Source organism: Podarcis melisellensis (assembly GCF_964234715.1).
Source record: "Podarcis melisellensis genome assembly, chromosome: 6".
Lineage (NCBI taxonomy): Eukaryota > Metazoa > Chordata > Lepidosauria > Squamata > Lacertidae > Podarcis > Podarcis melisellensis.
Window position 1 is genome coordinate 51144454 of NC_138538.1, and position 21086 is coordinate 51165539.

Consider the following 21086-nt stretch of genomic DNA (forward strand, 5'->3'; position numbering starts at 1 on the left):
AATTTTATTTCCAGTGCACTTGTCTTGTACAATTCCCCCAAAGGGCTCACATCTTTGTCTGGGGTAGCTGTTCTTTTCCCACAACCGAGAAGCAAATAAAAGCAACTCCTGGACTTAGGTGACTCAGCGCATTCCAATACAGTGAAAAGCAGGTTTTCTCTGGACTTCCTGGGCCATTTGCCTGCCTAGCAACCAGGTACTCAAACAAACAGTGCCAGACAGGACCTACCTGTGTCTGATCTGAAGCAGCTGGCTAGCAGGCCTCTTTTCGAAAGGAGTGGCCAGCCAACTGTGCCAGAGGCTACAGTACAGTCAAATCCCATTCATGGTGAGCTCTGGTTACACAATGACAGTATCCACCACACCTTGACCTAAGAAGTTAATCTGAACCCCTAGCATCCACATGAAGACTGAGCTGTTCACCAGAGCCAGTGTTGTTAGGGGGGGAAACTGGCCCTTACAGTTAGATCCTTTGCTTCTTGGCCTTTAAAAATGAAGCTGTTACTACTTCTGCATAAGTCAGTCACCAGGAATACAGATTGATGGGTTCATTTCCATGTGTTCCACTCCTTGAATGTTGGGACTATTGGGGGGGGGAAGTCCCTGGAATTTAGAATGAAGTTCTGGGAGCATCTATTGGCTGAATATGTTGCATGAAAGAGGCCATTGGAGGTGAGGGAATTCCCCATGGCTCAGGGAGCTAACCTTTGATTTGTGTTGCATAGAGAGTAATTTGTATATTGGATATAGCAAACTTCAACTGCTCCTGTCCAACTGATATTTTATTTACTCTGAATGTGTTGTTTTCTAAAAAGATTTTGAGGAGATATATAAAATAATGACAATGAAATTGAGCCTATTCCTCCCTCCCATCCAGCTTGTTCCACCAGTGGAGGTACATAGCATTTATAAAAGCTTTCTGTAATTTATTACAGCAAAATATGATATATCAAGTACAACATCTGAGCGACAGTCCTGTCATCATTCCAAAAAACAAAAGTTGTTTCATACTAAAGGAGACAGAGACAGTTATGGCATCTGTAGTTGCAATGTTGTTCTTTAAGTCCTGTTTCATTGGTGTATGAAATAAATTGCTACCATGTAGTATAAAAAACACACCTGGTGTTTCCTTGCTGTTCAACACTTTAAAACATTCTGTCTCGCCAGAGTGGTACATGCTCGGGTTATCTCCTGCTTGGATTACTGCAGTGTGCTCTGTGTGGGGCTACCTTTGAAGGTGACTTGGAAACTGCAACTAATCCAGAATGCAGCAGCTGGACTGATGACTGGGCGTGGCTGCTGGGACCATATAACACTGGTCCTAAAGGATATTCACTGGCCCCCAGTACGCTTCCGAGCACAATTCAATGTGTTGGTGCTGATCTTTAAAGCCCTAAATGGCCTCAGCTCAGTATACCTGAAGGAATGTCTCCACCCCATCATTCAGCTCAGACACTGAGGTTGTCCCCCAAGGGTCTTCTGGCAGTTCCCTCAAGGCGAGAAGTGATGTTACAGGGAACCAGGCAAGGGCCTTCTTGGCAGTGGCACCCTCCCTGTGGAATGCCCTCCCATCAGGTGACAAGGAGATAAAGAACTACAGAACTTCTGAAGGCAGCCCTTTTGTGTTATTATTATTATTATTATTACTATTACTATTACTATTAGTGATTTTTTTTGGCTATAGCCCATCTCTATACATACCTATTCACCCTGGTTTTTGGCACTTAGGTGTATATGTTTAGGACCCACCTTATTTCTGTTGTTTTATTGTTGTAACCTGCTGTGGGACCTTAGGCTGAAGACTGGGAAATTAGTAATTTATCATTATCATCATAATGCACCCCATAGTCGCCTTTGACTGGACTTAACCATCCAGGGTTCCTTTACCTTTAACTAACTCCACTGCTAAACCATGCAAATACATCCAAGTTTGGATGATGAGCAACCTTGCTGCTATCAGTATCCAAATGTGTTCTTTGGTTTGTTTGTTTCCTTCATATTACTTATACTAGGGACTATTTGGAAAATGCTAAAGATCATAAGAAGTTGTTTGGATTACGTTAAAGGGGAATGAGTTTTATTTATAATGCTTGCTGTTCTTATTATTCTAAGATGAGGTTCTATTTCCATTTAAAAGAAAAGACAACATTATTTGTGTAAGTGCAAAGGGATGATCCTGCCCACAGAACAGCCAGTTTCTATGAGGGCTTGGGTCATTACAGAACCATCTCCCACAACTTGACCAGCTTTTGAACCTGGCCCTTGTTACTTTTGCAATCTCCTAGCGGAAAAGTGACTCATATAGATGAGTATATTATACTAAGCAATGTTTCTGAGATAAGTGAGATAAGTGTCAAGGAGACCTTAGCTCCCGAGCTTTGACACAGACTGACAAGCATGTATAAGCACTACTCTGAGTAGATGCAATTATAACTTTTAGTAACGGGTGCAATTTAGAAGGTCGGTTGGAGTGGCAGTTTTCAAGTGATAAGCTGGTTGCTTAACAGAAAGTGCATCAAAGTATTAAGAAAGCACTGTTTATGGTAGCTGATTATACGATAGTGCTCAGGATTTCCTATGACACACCCTATTGTCTACAATGAAAACATTCACTTCAATGTAGGAGCACCTTTCCATGACCAGTCCAAGTAAACACATCTCTCCTACCCTTTGTCCCTTGTGGTAGGCGAGCCATGGTGAAGAATAAGGTGGCCAGATTTCTAGCTGGGGCAAGATAGTCTGAGCATATAACAATCTTGGCACAACTGCACTGGCTACCAGCTAGTTTGGGGGCTCAATTCAAAGTGCTGGTTTTGATCTATAAAGCCTTATGCTGCTCAGGACCCCCAGCACTTCAAGGACTGCATCTGCCCACATGAACCTATCTGGACACTGTGTTCATTATCTGAGGCCCTTCTCTGTGTGCCACCTTTGAGGGAAGTGAGGGATGGCAACATGAGAACGGGGCCTTTTCAGTGGTTGCTCTCTGCTTGTGGAGGAGTGCTTTCCCCAGGGAAGCACGCCTGGTGCTGTGTGAGAAAGATCAGGCTAAGAGAGTGTGACTTCAAGGGTAAGTGGAGATTTGAACCTGGGTCTCTCTCTCTCCCTGCTCAGTCTCAGTCTGACACACTCATCACTACACTAAGAGCAGGTTGGGATTGGAAGAAACAAAAGAATAAAAAACCAGATATTAGATACAGTGGTACCTCTGGTTAAGAACAATTCGTTCTGGAGGTCCGTTCTTAACCTGAAACTGTTCTTAACCTGAGGTACCACTTTAGCTAATGGGGCCTCCCGCTGCCACTGCGCTGCCACCACGTGATTTCTGTTCTCATCCTGAAGCAAAGTTCTTAACCCGAGGTACTATTTCTGGGTTAGCGGAGTCTGTAACCTGAAGCGTCTTTAACCTGAAGCGTCTGTAACCCGAGGTACCACTGTACAACCCTAGCCTGGATGGAACCTGTCTACCTCTGATGGAAACCAGGCCTTTCCCCCTTACACAATGGAACTCTCCCCTACCTCTCTCTGTCAATTGACTGCAAGGCTCAGGCTCCAGGCAGGGTGCCCCCAAGGCATTCAAAGCAGCAGCTGCAAGTTCCCAGTGCCAACATGAGCAAAGCTGGATGGGTTGGGCATGGAGGTATTACCCCCCTTCTTATTCAGGCGTCACCATGTCACTTGTGCTGTGGGTCAAGGGGGCGTTGATGTTCCCGCGACAGTGTTCCACGCCGGCGCTGGCACAAGGAGGATCTCATTCCACACCCCTTCCGTAGTGCATGCATCTTCCAGGCCTGAGCCAGGCTTTCCACCTAGGCAAGGGTAGAAACAAATCCATTATATTCAGGCCAGTGCTGGACAGGAGAGAAGATAAGTGGGAACGATACCCAGGTGGGTAATGCAGCAGGATGGTGTCTAAGCAGGGATGGCACAGGAGAATTGAGGAGGATACAGTGGGAAGCAGATGGAACAAGTAGAGACGGCCACTTCTCTTCCATCAGAGGCCTTGAAGCCATCACCTAGTAAACCAACAAACTCTCTTGGTCTCAGAACTCTACATGTGCTCTTGTCCAGGGTTCCACTGAGCCAGTGATACTTTCTTTCAGGATATTCCATTCGATTCCTGTATCCTCATCCCTTCCACAACTTCCCCAGTGAGTTAGTATTCTGTGGTGCAGCCATTGAGCGTTCTCACTCGTCACAGAGATATTTTAGGTCCCACCTCCTTCAAGGTTCCCTACTCCCCTAAAAGTCTTATGTACTTCTGCAAACCACAGGAAAGGTGCTTCTAGTCTGCCACTAATTTTAGCTAATTAAACATGAAAAGAAGGAGCAAGCACTCTAAAGACAGGGAGAGGCATGTGATCCATGCAAGCTGGTGCAACAAGTTATGACTGAGGTGGGTAGCCTCTCTCACTGGAATCATTTGGTCCTTCTTGTTCTCCTCCTCCAGCATGGTCAGCTCACTTGGTGACAGCAGATCCAGACGCAGCCCTGGCACCACTGTTGCCGCCACATCGTGGACAGTCCTGTCTAGAACAGCCTGCAAGAAGGGAGTTCAGGATCAGCACAGGCCAGGGGAGAGGGGCTGCTGACAGACCTGGATAAGCAATCATGCCACCAGCTGTCCTAGTTCTGAACTGCTGTGATGCAGCAGAAACTCTGGGGAAAGGGAAGGAAATAATTTTCAGTTCCAGGGAGTGGGTCGCCAAACAATGGGAGATGTGAAGTATCAGAGAAGGGCAGGGTCAGAATTCCTGGGATCTAGTGGGCCCTGCTCCGTGCTCTTGCAGCTGGGTAGAAATAGGGAAAACTCATGTGATGGGGGCACCAGTGGGGAAATCCCCATGTTCTCCTGGATGTGTCTCATCTCTCTTTCTTAGCTAAGCTGGAGCTACTTGCTTTGTAGGCAGCTTTTGGTAAGAACATAGGAAAATTTGATGGCTGTCATTTCACTGGGGCAAGTGCATCAAAGGAACCTTGGAAGCTACCTTATGCTGACTCAGTAGTGTCTAGCTCAGTGGTGTCTACCACATGGACTTCCAAGGGCTTTCTAGTATTTCAGACAGGAGTATCTCCCAACCTTGCCTCAATTTCTCAGGGACTGAATTTGGGACCATCTGCATGCAAAGCAGTTGCTCTATCCTACAACCCTTTCTTATCTGCTTGGAACACACTGTGGCCTAGATTCTGTTGGTTGGTAGGTGGTTGGCTCTAAGCAAATTTACTGAAAGAGAACATTGGACTGGCTCATTAGGTTTAGAATATTGCAGCTGTGGTGCCTGATTGGCTGGTCTGAAAACCAAGATTCTTCTATCTTGGAGCCCGGCCTGGTGGTAGTTAAATGAGGGAGGTGGACTCAGTGTGGGTGGGTATGAGAGTGTTAGAGCCCTAACACCAATGCTATGGAAAACCTGCAAATAACTGTAGATTAACATCTGCTATTAATGTGAAGTGGTTTGCTGGTTGTACATTTATTTTCCAACCACATAATTCTGTGGAAAACGTTTTATATACTCAAGAAAGGTGTAAGTTGCTGCCTTTGGCCAATGGGTTGCAGTTATTTTTATTATTTAGGTAATTTATATACTGTTTCATTCCTCCAAAAACAGTCTGAGTGGTTCCCAACATTATAAAAATATCACCGAAAAATACGACACAGAACAATTAGATCCTTTTAAACATCAGTATAAACTAAAACAACTAACATATGGAGACAATAATAACTACTAGCTGACTGAAATACAGCAGAGACAACCAGCCCCACCCACCAACTGTGCAAGCCTGTATTTATATGGAGCAACAGCATTCTCACTTCTCTTGCTGCCTCTCCAACTTAAGTGGGGCAAAATTATGCACTCCCCACTTCCACAGCAACCTGCTATCACCAGGGAGCATCCACAATCATTCCTCCCCTACATGACTTTAGTTCCTTTCAGCTCTATACATTTTCTAAGAGAACCCCATGAGTGGGATCCTCAGTCCCTGCTCCCTGTTCCCTTTTCTCCCTTTTCTCACCATGTAATGAGCACTTACGGATCCAACATGAGCCCATTCCCGAACAGCACGAATCAGCTTCACCTCATCAATGGCCAAACAGTCACTGCGCAAGATAGTTTGCATTGCCAGTTCCGACAATTCCAAGAAGCCACGTGTTAGCACCACATCCTGGGGGGAAATATGCAGCTCATCTGTGGAGTGGAGAGAACTCCTCTGTCATTAAAAAATGGTGGCCACAGCTAAGGAGTAAGGTACCCATGGTATGTCCATAGAGAGTTTAGGGTTGAAATACTGTAGTTAGGTCTGCTAGGTGACATAAACTGCATTAGAGCCCTCTTCCTATCATGATGAAGCACAAAGACCACCATCCCTCCCAATTGCACCGAGATACTGAGAGATGATGTAATCTGGAGGACAGGTCATTTCTGCCGGTGGCACCCTGTTCCCTGCATAACCAAATCATGATACTGAGCCAGTATGGTCTGAAAGCACATGACACAGCAACTCTGGACACCCTATATACGCCACTGTAATGGAAGCAAGGTGGGATATAAATATATCAAATGCACAAACAACAAACATGGTCCTATAGGGAAGAGGTCTGATTAGAATAGGACCTCCATATTTCATGGGGAAACCTCTGCACTTGTCCTGTGCTTACCTGAGTACAACTCTCGATGAAAGCCAGGCAATGCATCTGCAAATCCATCTGCCCATATGCTACAGCTGCCTGCCATTAAGAGAATGAGAAGAAAAAATTGATAAAAGGCTGTGTTTACTTTAAAGAGACAAAGCTGAGAGAACGTAAGAAGAGTTCTGCTGGATAAGGCCAAAGGTCCATCTAATCTACCACTGTTCTCACACAGACCAACCAGATGCCCATCCATGAAAGAATTTTGGGGCTTTAGGTAGAGGTGAAGCAGAAAAGGATCGTGGGTTGGGGTTGACAGAGCTGGCTGCAGTTTGCTTTTCATTTCATTCTAAGTAATTGAACCTGAAAGAAACACCATCAAAAGTCCTCTCCTCTCCCACAATGGAGATACTTATGGCAGACCCTCCAAGTGTCCCTATTTTCCAGGGATTTGCCTGATTTAGAGAAGCCATCCCAGTTTCTGATTTGATCATGGAATGTCCCGCTTTTCCTTAGGACGTCCCTATTTTCATTGGAGAAATGTTGGAGGGCATGCTAGGATGTCCTTATTTACACTGGAAGAAATGTTGGAGGGTATGGAGTTATTTGAGCCCCAAGCTGCCTTAAGGCAATCTTGTTTAGGGAAGTTTTTTTAATGTTTAATGTTTTATTATTATTTTTATATATGTTGGAAGCTGCCCAGAGTGGCTGGGGCAACCCAGTAAGATGTGTGGGGTATAAATAGTAAAATTATCATTATGGAATGGGATGTCCCTATTTTCATCGGAGAATTGTTGGAGGGTACATTATGGGTAAACTTGGGAAAGTCTCTGCAATCAGTAGCTCCTTTCCTGGGACTTTTTTTACTTTCTACATGAACATTCTTATTATTGAAAGGTCAAGCACGGCCATCTCTAAAGACAGAACTTGCAGGTATCACCTCAGTAAAACCAGAAATGCATCTGTGGAATGTGCCCTTTGTATCACTACAGTATCTGAAAATCCAAATGATATCAACATAATCTCCTGCAGAGCAATAGAAGCACCTGTGGATTCAATGCTACAAGGAAAATGACCAGTCCCCATAGAAAGTGATGATGTCTGCTTACTCTGCTGATTCCCATGGGGACAGAACTAGCGAATGTCATGTCAGACACATCCCAGGCTCAGTGAGCACAAATTACAGGTGGGAACTAGGAGGAGTAAGTTGTGTAGTTAAGCAAGAAATAAACAATTTCTACTGTGTGAAAACAATGTGTTTGTGGCAAACCACATTATCTTGCTGGTTGCTTTCAGGATACACCAGCCCCACCACATGACCAAGCCTGCAGCTGGAAACTAACGATTCCAATTAACGGCACCAGCTGACCACTGTAAACAGCCGTCAAACCACATGTGACCAGAGTAGCAACATTGTTTTTCCACTATTATCAGACAGAATAAAAGGGAGAATGCAGTAGAAACTATGAGTTCCAGTCAACCCAGCCTCCTAAAAGGGGGGAATTCTGACACATGGGTATGGCTAGCCCACTACATATGACACCACCAAATCTCATGTCTCCTACAGGAACTGATCCCTGTATCACATGGGAACTGCCAGAAGCAACACTTCACAGATATGGAATGCTTTCCCCACAAAGGGACATAGGCAGGCATGGCCAAACATGGCCCTCCAACTGTTTTGGGACTACAGTTCCCATCTTCCCTGACCATTGGTCCTGTTAGCTAGGGATGGTGGGAGTTGTAGTTCCAAAACAGCTGGAGGGCCAAGTTTGGCCATGCCTGACATAGGCCATGCCCTTCTTAGAGATCAACTAGCCCAGGTTTGTACCCTCTACCCAATTTGGCAACATGATCCATTCCAGCCTTAGGGATTCCTATATTGGTAGAAATACCTGGTTCTTCTAAACAGAAAATTGAAATGCAACTCAACTGGAAGAAGCCAGTTACATACATAGAACAGGATGGAGACCAACTGGATGAGCTGTATCTTGAAAGCTGACACAATGGGGTGCAAATGTATTGTCCAGCTGTCTCTGGTGAAATTAACTATGTCTCTCCTCATTCTGTAGCCATTACACGTCTAAGGGTTTTGCCTAGGGCTCATTAAGTTTTGGGTGTCAGGTCAATGAAATGCATTCTGTGAATACCACAGATGTAATTCAGCCAAGAGAGAGACATGAGGTGGGGAGATTATCTGTCTGCCTCCACTTCAGTTGGATATGGTTCATTTCTCACCATAGCCTTATATAGCTGCCTGTATTTGACGGCTTGTATGGGAAGAGTGGTGTGAACAAGAGTTATGGGTCCTCCTGTGATATCACTGATGAGGAGTCTGTGGCCCTCCATATATTATTGGACTCCAGTTCCCATCAGCCACAGCCAGCATGGCTAATGGTCAGGGGGTGATGGGAGTTCTGGTCCAACAACATCTGGAGGGTCAAAGGTGGCAGGCACCCCTGAGCTAAAGGCGTGAGGGAGAACAGACCAATCCTGTGACAAATCAGGAGTCAACCAGCCTGCTTTCAGAAAGCATGCAGTTTTCTGTGTTTAGCAGAATCAGTCTCTCTGTGTATGTCCACTTGAAGAACTCTTGTGGAGGAAATAAGTGAGAGATGCCAGCATGCTTCCTTAAAAACTATCAATGAAGAAGGTGGAGGTAGGTATCCCAGTCACACCAACACCTCAATTGTTAAGAAGCAAAAGAGTCATTCCTCTACCCGCTGCCCAGGATGCATTTCCCCCTCCTGATTTTTTCCTTTTCCTGAATTTTGTGAATGAATGGAAATTTTATATTTCCAAATCTTATCGGATACTTAATGACTCAACGAACTTCAACTTTAAAACACATTTCTGTCCAAAGACTGAAAGTGCATGTCTTGTCCAAGCCATCAACATTTGTGGAGCAGGAGCCTTGAACAACCTCTACTAGAGCAAATCAAGCTGCTTCCAAACTGTCACTATTTTTGAGTGAGATTCAGTGACTTACTGACAAATTTAGGTTATGCAGTTAGCAAACCACTTTTTTAAATTAAAAAAAACACCCAGACTTCTTGTGGTATGGAAAGTGACAGGGCAATGCAGCAGAAAGTGCAAGATAACAATCACTTGACTCAGTTATGTATAACCTCCCTGCAAACAAATCAGAAGCAGCTAACATTGAATTATCTCCACTCTTTGTGCAAGCAAACTGAGATGAATGCTCAATAAGCAGGTCTGGGGAGATAATTGCAAGGAGTGCTTTGTCATGCGAGTTAACATTATTTTATATTTTTGCCCACTAAACCTTGGATGTCTGCACTCTGTCAGATGGCACATCTGTGAAAACAAGAAATGTTTTTCCTGTTTAACAGCCGGAACCATCTGAGTTTGGACAACAGCTTTGCTGCAGACCTGAATAATTGCTTCATGGTTTTCATCTCTGGAGATTGTCTTTGCAGAGGGAAAAAAAGAAGCAGTAGAGGGGCTGATGCAACTAGTCCCAACATGGTTATGATACATTTAGGTCAATAAAGCCCTAAATGGTTTGGTGGGACCATGATACTCAAAGGACTGCCTTGTCCTCTCACGTAAACTGGTCCATCCGCCATGTTCATCATCTGAGGCATGTTCCATCTCCAAGTGCCCTCAAAGGTACATTCAGTTGCAGCAGAACCTTTTTGGGTGCAGCACCCATATCACAGAATACCTTTCCCATGAGCTTCACTTGGCTCCCATTCTTATGGTTGTTTAGTGAGATGTAAAAACTTTTTGAAAAAAATCTTCCTGGTGTTGTATCGGCTCTGGACTATTTAAATACTTGATTGTGTTTAAACTAGCTCCACCTTAACTTAGTCTTCTTGTCCATTTGTGTTGCACATTATTATAAATGCAAGCTGCCTTAGGGGTCTTTTCTGGGGACCAAAAGGCAACAGATACTTCATTTTATAAACAAATAAAATGTTCCCACAGTACCAAAAGTTAAGTAGTATTATTTTTAACTGGTAATGGGGGTGGGAGGAGAGAACTTAAGGGGAATCCGTCCTGTTGTAGGTGGGAGAAACCTAGCCTAACAGACAGATATGAGGGAGTTTTGCACACGTCATCATGCTGATGACATTCTGGTAAACTGGGTTGGACCTGGCCACAAAAAGTTCATCAACAGCGCACAGTGAGGCTTTACCCTTTATCTGTTCTCTTTTTGCAGCAAAACAGGAAAAGGGAGGGAGTATCTGTGAACCCACAACTCTGTTTGTAACTAGTACTGCTTTCACTCCCCAGGCCAGGAGTCCTTGTTTTAGTCTCACCTCCACTGACTCTGCCTGAAGGCAGGGATGAAGCTAACCTAAACATGAGCATGAAAGAGGCTCCACTCGTTGATAGTGATCAATTAGTATTTGGACCTAATTTCTTATGGATGTGCACTGCAATGGGGAGTGGGGACTAATATGGCGCTGGTGCTGTGTCCTTCTGCTAGTTCGGTTAAGAATACAGTTATCCATTAGCTCTATTCACACACAAAAAAAACCTTTGCATGTGCACATAGGCAGAATGGGACTCTGACTGCTGATTCCACCTATGGTGTTGTGTGTCCTGCCGACTCTGACTCTTGACTTTCATGCCTAAGGCTTCTGGATCCCAAGGGCAGGTTCAATCACAATATTAATTCGGGGGAGGAAAGGGAATTGCTAACTCAATTCAGTAGGGGTCTACTCTCACTCCACTGAACATGGTGTCTTGGGTTGCCTGGGCAGGAGTAATTTTCTTCTTCAGGCCTCCATGTTCAATGCAATAAGATTGGGAGGGCGGGGCCACCACACGATGATGGAGGTTACAGCCAGGAAGTGCAGCCCTCCTGCATTTGCTGACACATGAAGGACCATTGAAGATAGGGGTAAAAAATATACACAGGCAGGGGAAAGAAGATGAAGAAATTCTGCTCTTATTAATCAAACAATTTAGGGGTAGCTTCTGATATAAGCAGAAGAAAGAGTGCATGTACTGCATCACATTGCTCAATGCAGAGTTTGCGGCTTAGGGAAGATTTGATTACCTTCTCACAGGCAAGGGGAAAATCAGAATGTCTAATCATGCTTTATCTAGGGTGGAGGGTATGAATACACTGTGGGGGCCACATAAGTGCCGATTTCTGACCATCACCTGCACAAGAGGTGATTGGTGTACAGATAGTGCTACCAGAGCACTGGTTATCTATTCAGTGGGGTGAGAGTATGTATATACACTGTACTGGAATAAGTCCAGGATTCCCTTTCCTTCCCCTAATTAGTATAGTGATAGCCCCTGGGCTACAGAAATATGGGTCAGTGGCTCATTCAAAAATAGCAGCAGCATCAGTTGGTTAGCCTACTTTAGCTCCACAAATTTCACAAATGCCCTTGGGAAAACAGCAACCACAAAGCATGCATTAGGAAACGGGGGATATTGCCACAGGATATTGAGGGGGCTCATCCCCCTCCTTGAAAATTGGGGGAAGGGCAAGGGCCCTCGACTCCCACCAGCTGGTGCCCCTGTCAGGGAGTTACTGTTGCTCTTAGTGATATTTTTTTTGTATCTTTATTATAATTTATGTGGAAACTGTTCAGTTTGGTTGTGTACTTTTTGATGTTTTATTTATTGTTTCTGACTACTTTTGCTATGTTTTGAACTTTTTCATGTTGTAAGCCAGCTTAAGCACAGTTTCAGCTGTGGAAAGGTGGCATACAATTAAATGATTATGTATGTATATTTGGCAGTTTATACCACACAGAGCTACAGTTCCCAGCACCCTTAACAAACTACAGGCCCCAATATTCTTTGAGGTAAACCATGTGCTTTTAATGTGCTTTCATTGAACGGTATATATTCAGCCACTGCACAGCTTGTGATGGTCCTATAACCACCACCTGCAGTGTGGAGTGGTGCAAGCGGACAAGCATGGAATGAGGATGTGGGTGCATTTAGAACATATGGATTTGCTGCATTCAAGGTTGCTACCTTGACACACCTTTGGTCACAGTTTGCCTGTAGCCTGCTATCATATCAAAGTTATGATCATAACATGTTATGATGCTATGTGATCATGATACAAGCAAGAAGCAAGGTGGGAGACTCAGTTTGTGACAGCAAGCACCTATGGAAGCCAACAAGACTCAACAGTGGAGCATCTCCAGTTATCCTGGGCTCAGAGCCTAGAAAGGCATCACTGCAAAAATTTACCTTTTCGGGAAAATAGTGACCCTCCAGAAGATCCCATCTTCACTGACCACTGGCCATGCTGGCTAGGGCTGAGTAGAGGCTGGCCCGTTAGAGCAAATGGTCCCACCATCTCTCAGCCCCACCTGACTGCCTTCTGACTTACAACCAATCCACTGACAGTCAGCTTCCTGCTCCTTAATCTTAGTATTGCCCCTAGTAGTACTTAGCAGGGATGAGGACAGGGACACAACTAGCTTGTGCCACCTTTCATGACTGGTCCTGCCTCTGCCTACTGTTGGCCTCCTTGCCTTCTGCCCTAGTAGTCCCAATGGATACCAGGGACCACTGCTGGGGCTGATGGAGGCTGGGAGTCCAAGAACATCTGGTGGGCCACAGAGCTTCCACATCTGCTTTATTAAATTCTTATAGCAGTGGCAAACTATATCAAGTGAGGCCTATTTGAGACCCTCATGAAATCAGATTACTGTAGTAGAGAATACAATCGTACCTTGGAAATCAAACGGAATCCGTTCCAGAAGTCCGTTTGACTTCTAAAACGTTCAGAAACCAAATTGCGGCTTCTGATTGGCTGCAGGAAGCTCCTGCAGCCAGTCATAAGCCGTGGAAGCCCTGTTGGACGTTCAGGTTCCAAAAGAACGTTCGCAAACCAGAACAATCACTTCTGGGTTTGCGGCGTTCGGGAGCCAAAACATCTGAGTTTCAGGGCGTTCGGGATCCAAGGTACCACAGCAATGTTGTTGTTGTTGCTGCTGCTAATTGCATTTATAGCCCACCTTTCCTCCAAGGAATGCAAAATAGCATACATAGTTCTCCCCCTTCCCATTTTATCCTCTCAACAACCCCGTGAAGTAAGTTAGCATGGGAGACAGCAACTAGTCCAAGGTCACCCGGTGAGTTTCATGGTCAAATGGAGATTTGAACCCTGGTCTCCCAGGTCCTAGCCCAGGATTCTGACTATGACAACACACTGGCTCTCAATGTTTTCTCAATGTTTGATCACAGAAATGGGGTGATAGTATTTGGCCTACTGTGTCAAGGATCTAGCAATTGAATGCTGCCCCAGCCTTTGCCAGAGATTTTACAGCACGGTAGTTTCCTTCCCCTTTGGGCACAACTGATACAGCACAGAAGGCTGGCTGCTCCCTGAGGCAAAGTGAGCACAGACCCTTTTGTTGCAGCTCCTCATCCTTCTGGCCCATACATGCTATATGTGGGGGCAGGGGAGAGAGGATGCACACAAAGAATCGACCAAAAATAAAGGAAGCGTCTAGGCATTGTTGCAAAGGAAAGCGGGCACAACAGGACTCCCCTCCCCTCCCCATTTTATAATGCCTGGTCACCAGCTTAGAGTGGTTTCTGGTAGATGCCAGAGTCCTATTTACCGGCTGCTCCTGAACTTCAGCTGCTAGATTTGGCTTGTGTGTGTCAGCTGGCGTGAAATCAGCCCGCAGGGCTCAGTGTTGGCCTCGAAGGGGCAGGTGCCGCCAGAACAAAGGCTGCAGCACTACAGGAGGCCTTGCTAAGGTCCTGTAAAGAGAACTCAGATGGTGGAGTGGGAGCTGGGAGAGTAAAGTTCAAAGAGAGTATGGTTCCTCCATTGCCCTGAAAGGGGCAGCACAATCTCTAGGGAGACGGTAAAGGAGGGAGGGCACCACAGAGGCAATACAAAGCTGGAAAAGGGATTTTTATATCAGGATACATTTCTAGTGCTCCCTCACCAGCATATGCATTGCTCCTCCCTGGCCAGTTCCTCTTTCCAAAACTTTAGTCTCTTACCCACAAAATCTAAAATCATAATATCTGCAATAAAGCTGAGAAAATATTGGCAGCTTTTTTGCTCTAACTCTGAGACATGCACTTCTCATGCTGATGAAGTCTGTTCCAGAGAGGGCGATTAGGCTCTGTTTTTTCCCTTCATTTCTAATAACAGAGGGGCAAAAAGAGCTCACAAACTGAAATTGATGCTTGGATATTTTTTCTGCAGATAAATGAAGGTTGAAGCTGTAATAACAATTTTATTGATATCAAGCCCTGGGTGATGTGTTACTTTTTTGTTTTGTTTTTATTGCTAGGAAATAAATATGTAAAAATAATATACTAGCTGCGTTCATGAGGTCTGTGGTAGAGTGGGATAGGCTATGACAATTTCTTCTGTTTATATACCAAAAGAGATGAGAGTGTACGTATTGCCAAAACAAGAGTAGTATTAAGCCTTTGCTTCCTCGTAGCAGCAAAAACCTTCTATAGCTTAGCTAATGAGATCCAAGAATAACTATTGCCCATTAGGAATCGTCTGACTGGTTTTAAATTAGTCCCAATTAATATATCATCAAGGCACTGTTGCCACTTTCCTGAGTGTTTGAAGGCCAGAATCCTATTGGGCTGATGGATCACATGGGTAGTATCCATGCCAACATCCCCGCCTCACAGAGATAGGCTGCCAAAAGAGAAATAACTACTTACGTTCCATTTCAACAAATTTGTGCGTGGCTTTAAAGAAAGTGGATCGGGCGCTCTTAAAGAGAAAACATTACCACCTCAAATCTGAAGCTCCATCTGCACTATACATTCAAAGTAATATATCACATTGAACAGTCACAACCAGCCCTCAAAGAATCCCAGAAAGTGTAGTTTGTTAAGGGTGCTGAGAGTTGATAGGGGGCCCCTATTCCCCTCACTGAGCTATAGTTCTCAGAGCTCCCTGAGAAGATGGATTGGTTGTTTAACCATTCTGCAGCCTGCCCACAATCACACAAACAATCCCATGTCTTTCATATATTCATCACTGGAGATGCGTATCTTTAGAACCAGCCTAACCTGAAGGGAATCTGAACTGTTCAGCTGACTAACAACAGGATGTCCTAGGAAAGGTCTTCCGCCCCTTCATGTAAATTAATCTAGGTCTCTAGGATTGACAGGCATTGTGAGGAGGAGGAAGAAATGCCACTCACCTGAAAGGCCTCACAGGCCTGATCCACACTCAGTGTGTCCTTGATGAATTCAACACATAGCTGGAACAAAAGAGGTTGAGAATCAGACTGTGCAAGACAGAATCTTGAACACGCCTGTAGAACTAGCAACAACCCAACACTTTCCTGAGATCTACAGCATTTTTGGAGCTACAGCCTCTCCAATTTGAAACAGGAGACCTACGGTACATTGCTGCTTTGAAATCTATTCTCTGAATTTTGTCTCTGTTCCAGTTTGACCTTCAATGAGGTTTTCTAAGCAATGGCACTGTGAACTGAGGGCTGCTCCACATATTGCTGCAGAGAAAACAGACCCAATATAGCACCTTCTTTCTCAGTCCCACAAAACCCAGTGCATGGCCACACTCAAATTGCATTCTCTAGCCACTACAGATAAATGCTTATAGCACCTATGCAATCTAACGGACATCCCATGCCCCAGGGAGGGAACTGAGAGCCAGCATGGTGTTGTTGTTAAAGTGTTGGAAATGTAAGAATAATAAATAAACAAACCTTTCCCCTTACCCTTCTATTTGAAAAATAATGGATTAGTAAGAGCAGTACACAGTTTCTCTTCAACCAGCCACATTTTGCATTAGGTGGAGCTTAATGAAAGAGGAGAGTGCAAAATATGGTCTGAAGCTCAACATCAAAAAAACAAAGATCATGGCCACTGGTCCCATCACCTCCTGGCAAATAGAAGGGGAAGAAATGGAGCCAGTGAGAGATTTTACTTTCTTGGGCTCCATGATCACTGCAGATGGTGACAGCAGCCACGAAATTAAGAGATGCCTGCTTCTTGGGAGAAAAGCAATGACAAACCTAGACAGCATCTTAAAAAGTAGAGACATCACCTTGCCAACAAAGGTCTGAATAGTAAAAGCTATGGTTTTCCCAGTAGTGATGTATGGAAGTGAAAGCTGGACCATAAAGAAGGCTGATCGCCGAAAAATTGATGCTTTTGAATTATGGTGCTGGAGGAGACTCTTGAGAGTCCCATGGACTGCAAGAAGATCAAACCTATCCATTCTGAAGGAAATCAGCCCTGAGTGCTCACTGGAAGGACAGATTGTGAAGCTGAGGCTCCAATACTTTGGCCACGTCATAAGAAGAGAAGACTCCCTGGAAAAGACCCTGATGTTGGGAAAGATGGAAGGCACAAGGAGAAGGGGACGACAGAGCACGAGATGGTTGGATAATGTTCTTGAAGCTACCAGCATGAGTTTGACCAAACTGCGAGAGGCAGTGGCAGACAGAAGGGCCTGGCGTGCTCTGGTCCATGGGGTCACGAAGAGTCGGACACGACTAAATTACTAAACAACAACAACAACAACAATGAGCAGCCTTGGAGGCAGGTTTTGGTAGGTGGAGCTGGGTGGGAGGGTGATAGTTCTAGCCCCTTTGGTTTGTAAGAAAATTTAGTAGGCTTTCTGAACCATGGAAATAAGGGCTGCTAGAAAGCAAAGTTTATGCCATTTTGTGCTTCTTGCTGCCTTGGGAATTGACTTCTCTGCATTTGTATAGTCAGAGAGATTTTTAAGTTAAGCTTCATCACTCCCATTGTGGAGTCAGAGCAGCAGCCTGACCCGCACTTCAACCTTGGCAGCTGCTGTAGCAACACTGAGAGACTGTCTAGAATTTTGCAAGGCAATCATAAGCTGGACGTTCAGGTGAAGTATACCAAGAAAGTGACAAAAGAGTAATGATTCAAAAGCCAGAAGTGAGATAAAAATAACAGTAATAATAATTAACAGCAGCAGCAATAATAATAATAATAATATCCTCATCACAACAACTAAGAAATACTGGAGCAGAGATTGCTGGACTGACAAAACCAGTGAAAGCTTTTGAATTTCATTAGTGAACAAAGATTGTAAGATAGGACCATGTGAAGGGCATGCAAAGTGGAGTGATGTCATCCCTGTCTGTGACACAGTCACTCGGCTCAAAATAACCCCTCTGGGCTTGCAACTGAACAGTGATTTTCAAGTGCTAATGGGTCAAATCACACATCATGTATTGCAAATGTCACTTTTGCTTTCTGACCCAGATGCATACTACTTAATCTCACCCACACACTTACACCAGGGCTACATGAAGTGGAAAAGGACTGCAGACTACATGCATTACAAGAGAGTATGTGCATATTGTTTTTAATTAAAACAACAGCAGCAACCAAAAATAGCATTCCCTAATAGATATTCTGTAGAATTACAAATACTGTATCCTCTTGGACAATTTAAAGATTTGAAGATATAAAATTCAGTCTAAAACTAGGCTGGGAAATAAATTAGGGGGGTTTTTTATTGGAGAAGCCAGGACATGGGACCTTCCGCATGAAAAAAACATATGTTTTACCATTCAGCTATGGAAGGTGCTGACGTTTTCTGTGGCAGTAACAGGGGATTTACAGGAGAGGATGTGCCACCCCACCCCCCACGTCCTGTCCTCAGAGTTTGTCTGCCAACTACAAAAAGAAAAATGCTCCAAACCTCCCTAGCATTCTTGCAGAGATGATTAACTACAATAACAGGTTATTTCATGAATCTTTACAAGAAGAGCAAAGGAGAGCAGGCTTTTAGTATAGTGTCATAATGGCCAAAGGGACTAAGAATTAAAAATGAACCAGCTGGGCATGTTTCAGGATGACCCAGAATTTAGAGCCAAACTAGTCCCAGTGTTTAATAATGAGCCTAGATGCTGCTGGTAATAGAAGAATTAAAGCAAAATTGGCAAATTGGATGGATCCGTACAAAGCTAAGTCACATGGGACGAATTAGTGAGAGAGAGGTTAACAATTAAAAAATGACTGTTAATGGTGGTAAATGGCTAACATAATTACCTCAGTAGTGAATCCATGAGATATAAGTTAAAGTGAATACAAATTTAAGCAGAACCCCATGCACAGACAGTTAAGATCAAATTTTGATGATGGTGGTAGCTGGCTAAATTGTATCCGTACAGATGCTGTCATACTCTGTTCTAAAAACGATCAAACTGTCATTGGGGAAATACAGAAAGTTGCTGCAAGAAAGACCACTTTGCAAAGACAAGTGGACTAAAGGCCAGTTCAGTCTGCTAATAGTGAATTTTGCCACCACCCCTAATCCCAGCTTTTTTTCTGGAGAAAGGCACTGTCTTCCACTCCCACGCTTTGTGAGAAACGCAGTTGCTACTTGGCTTTCTACCCCCACTCACACTCTCTGATTTCAAAGCTATAATTAGTTTCCTAGCAATGAGCAGAATGCCAGCAGATTGGGAGCAATAAGTGCAGCGCATGCAGGGTTTTCCCCAAGGACGGAATTGATGAGCGTGATCCTTCCGCGCCTTCGTTATCACTGCCAACTAAACATGACACATAATAGCCAGGAGTGTGGGATTCTCTCTTTTTCAATGACAGTCCCATTCACTGTGGTGCAGAATGAGCCAGAATTAGCTTTTGTTGAATCACATACTTTCATATTCACCATGAAGTACAAATGAAAAAAGCTCTCATTGTCAACTGGTCTTCAACCAAGGAGGCAGGCTGGCTAAACAAATATATTCTCTTGCAAAAGAAATCCTAGAGGGAACTAGGATTTAATGCTGAAAATATTAAAATTGGAGTCAGATGGAACATAATGGAATTGAAATCAGAAATAAGTGACACACATATTTTAAAGACAAGGATTTAGGACCAAACTACATCGTTGATTACATGGTAAGTTTGCAATGGAGAAGTGACAAGGGAGGGGGTGCTTAACCATTCCTCTTTATTTTGTTTTTCACATCTACTCCCTCCACCAAAAGAGGTTTAAAATGCAACAGAAACATTGAATTCTGGTCCACACACACACACCATAAAATGAATGCACTTTTCATCATTTAGCATGACCCTCTTTAAATTGAATAGTTTGTCCTCAGTAGAGCATGAGACTCTTAATCTCAGGGTTGTGGGTTTGAGCCCCACATAGGGCAAAAGATTCCTGCATTACAGGGGGTTTGACTAGATAGCCCTTGTGTCCCCTTCTAACTCTACAATTCTATGTCTCTGTTTGTCAAGGAACAGTAACATGACAAAACGGAAGAAGAGCTGTAGAAAATTGGTGGTAGACACTAAATGCTACACAGCAGCTTTTTTTGAACCTTGGATCCCCAAATGGCCAGCACTAAGGATTTCTGAGAGTTGATCCAACAACATCTATGAAGCTGGGAGTTCAGCAACATTGGACAATGGAAAATTATTTAAAAATTATTAGACCACATTGCCAGAGGTCATGTAAAGAAAACAGGATGTCTTACAATAAGACACATCTGGTTTCTTTTTGAGAATGTGCTTTTGCAGTACAGTGACAAGGAAATGCCATGCATGTCTACTCAGAAGGAAGCTCTTACTAACTGCAATGAGACTTACTCTCAGTTAAGCAGTTCCACTTGGCTCTAGTGAGCACATTGTCAGTAGTGCTCAGAATTGCCATGCCAGCTGATCAAGAGCAGCATTCTCTCTAGAGAACCGGAGCTGCCATTTAGTTCAACGGAGCCTAGAAAAGAAAGGAAAAAACATGCAGACCTTCTAGACATGGGAATAAAAACTTGGATAACCTTGGCTGTCACTGTGCTTACCTTCTCTCCCATTGCTCTAGCTGTGGCTTCTACTTTCATGATTACCTGGAATTATATCCTGATATCCTGATGATCTTCCTACAGCCCGACTCCATACGGCCGGTGTTTTGTAAGCAAATCAGAATGAATTATCAGTAAAAATCAGGCAGAGTCTAAGGGTGCCCAAACTTTTTTCAAAGAGGGCCAGATTGATGGACTCAACATGCGTAGAGGCCAAAGTTGTTGAGCTTTTTTTACCCCAGGACATATACTGCCACAGGTACTGGATAAAATTGGACTAGGCCCCCAAAAACAGCCTTCGGACATGCCTGGTCTAATCTGACCACTGTGTTGACTCTGCAAATCAGGATGAGTGCTGAATAAAAAAGGTTATCCGAAGGACACCATAGAGATGAAATAAGGAAGCAGATGCAACTGACATGTCTGAAAGCAGAACAAATAGCCAAGCTTTAATTCTGATGTATGGTTATCATCAGCATAAAATGATCTAATGATATTAATAGCTTCCTCTCCAAGTTATAAAACTGTGTTTAGAACTGGAATGGTGGTGTTTTTTTTAAACTGTCAAATTAATGCATTAGAAAAGTTAGAGTAGAAATAAAATCTTCTGGAGAAGAGTTTATTAGAAACTACTGATCACATCCCTCCTTCAGCTTTTTCACACAATTAGAAGAGCTGTTAGAAGCTGGATA

The 21086-nt window shown here is 43.9% G+C and overlaps 1 protein-coding gene across 2 annotated transcripts in view; it reads right to left on the reverse strand.

The window, feature by feature from the left end:
• Positions 1 to 905: 905 nt before the first annotated feature.
• BTBD19 (BTB domain containing 19) overlaps positions 906 to 21086 on the reverse strand; it is a 59472-nt gene continuing 39291 nt past the window's right edge. For both annotated transcript variants that reach the window (XM_081914030.1, XM_081914029.1), the window contains exons 4-8: positions 15775 to 15834; positions 6659 to 6727; positions 6034 to 6165; positions 4415 to 4540; positions 906 to 3809 (exon numbers count right to left, since the gene is read on the reverse strand). In XM_081914030.1, the coding sequence (XP_081770156.1) occupies positions 3675 to 3809; positions 4415 to 4540; positions 6034 to 6165; positions 6659 to 6727; positions 15775 to 15834 (522 nt within the window). In that variant the 3' untranslated portion in view covers positions 906 to 3674. The remainder of the gene's footprint in view (positions 3810 to 4414; positions 4541 to 6033; positions 6166 to 6658; positions 6728 to 15774; positions 15835 to 21086) is intronic.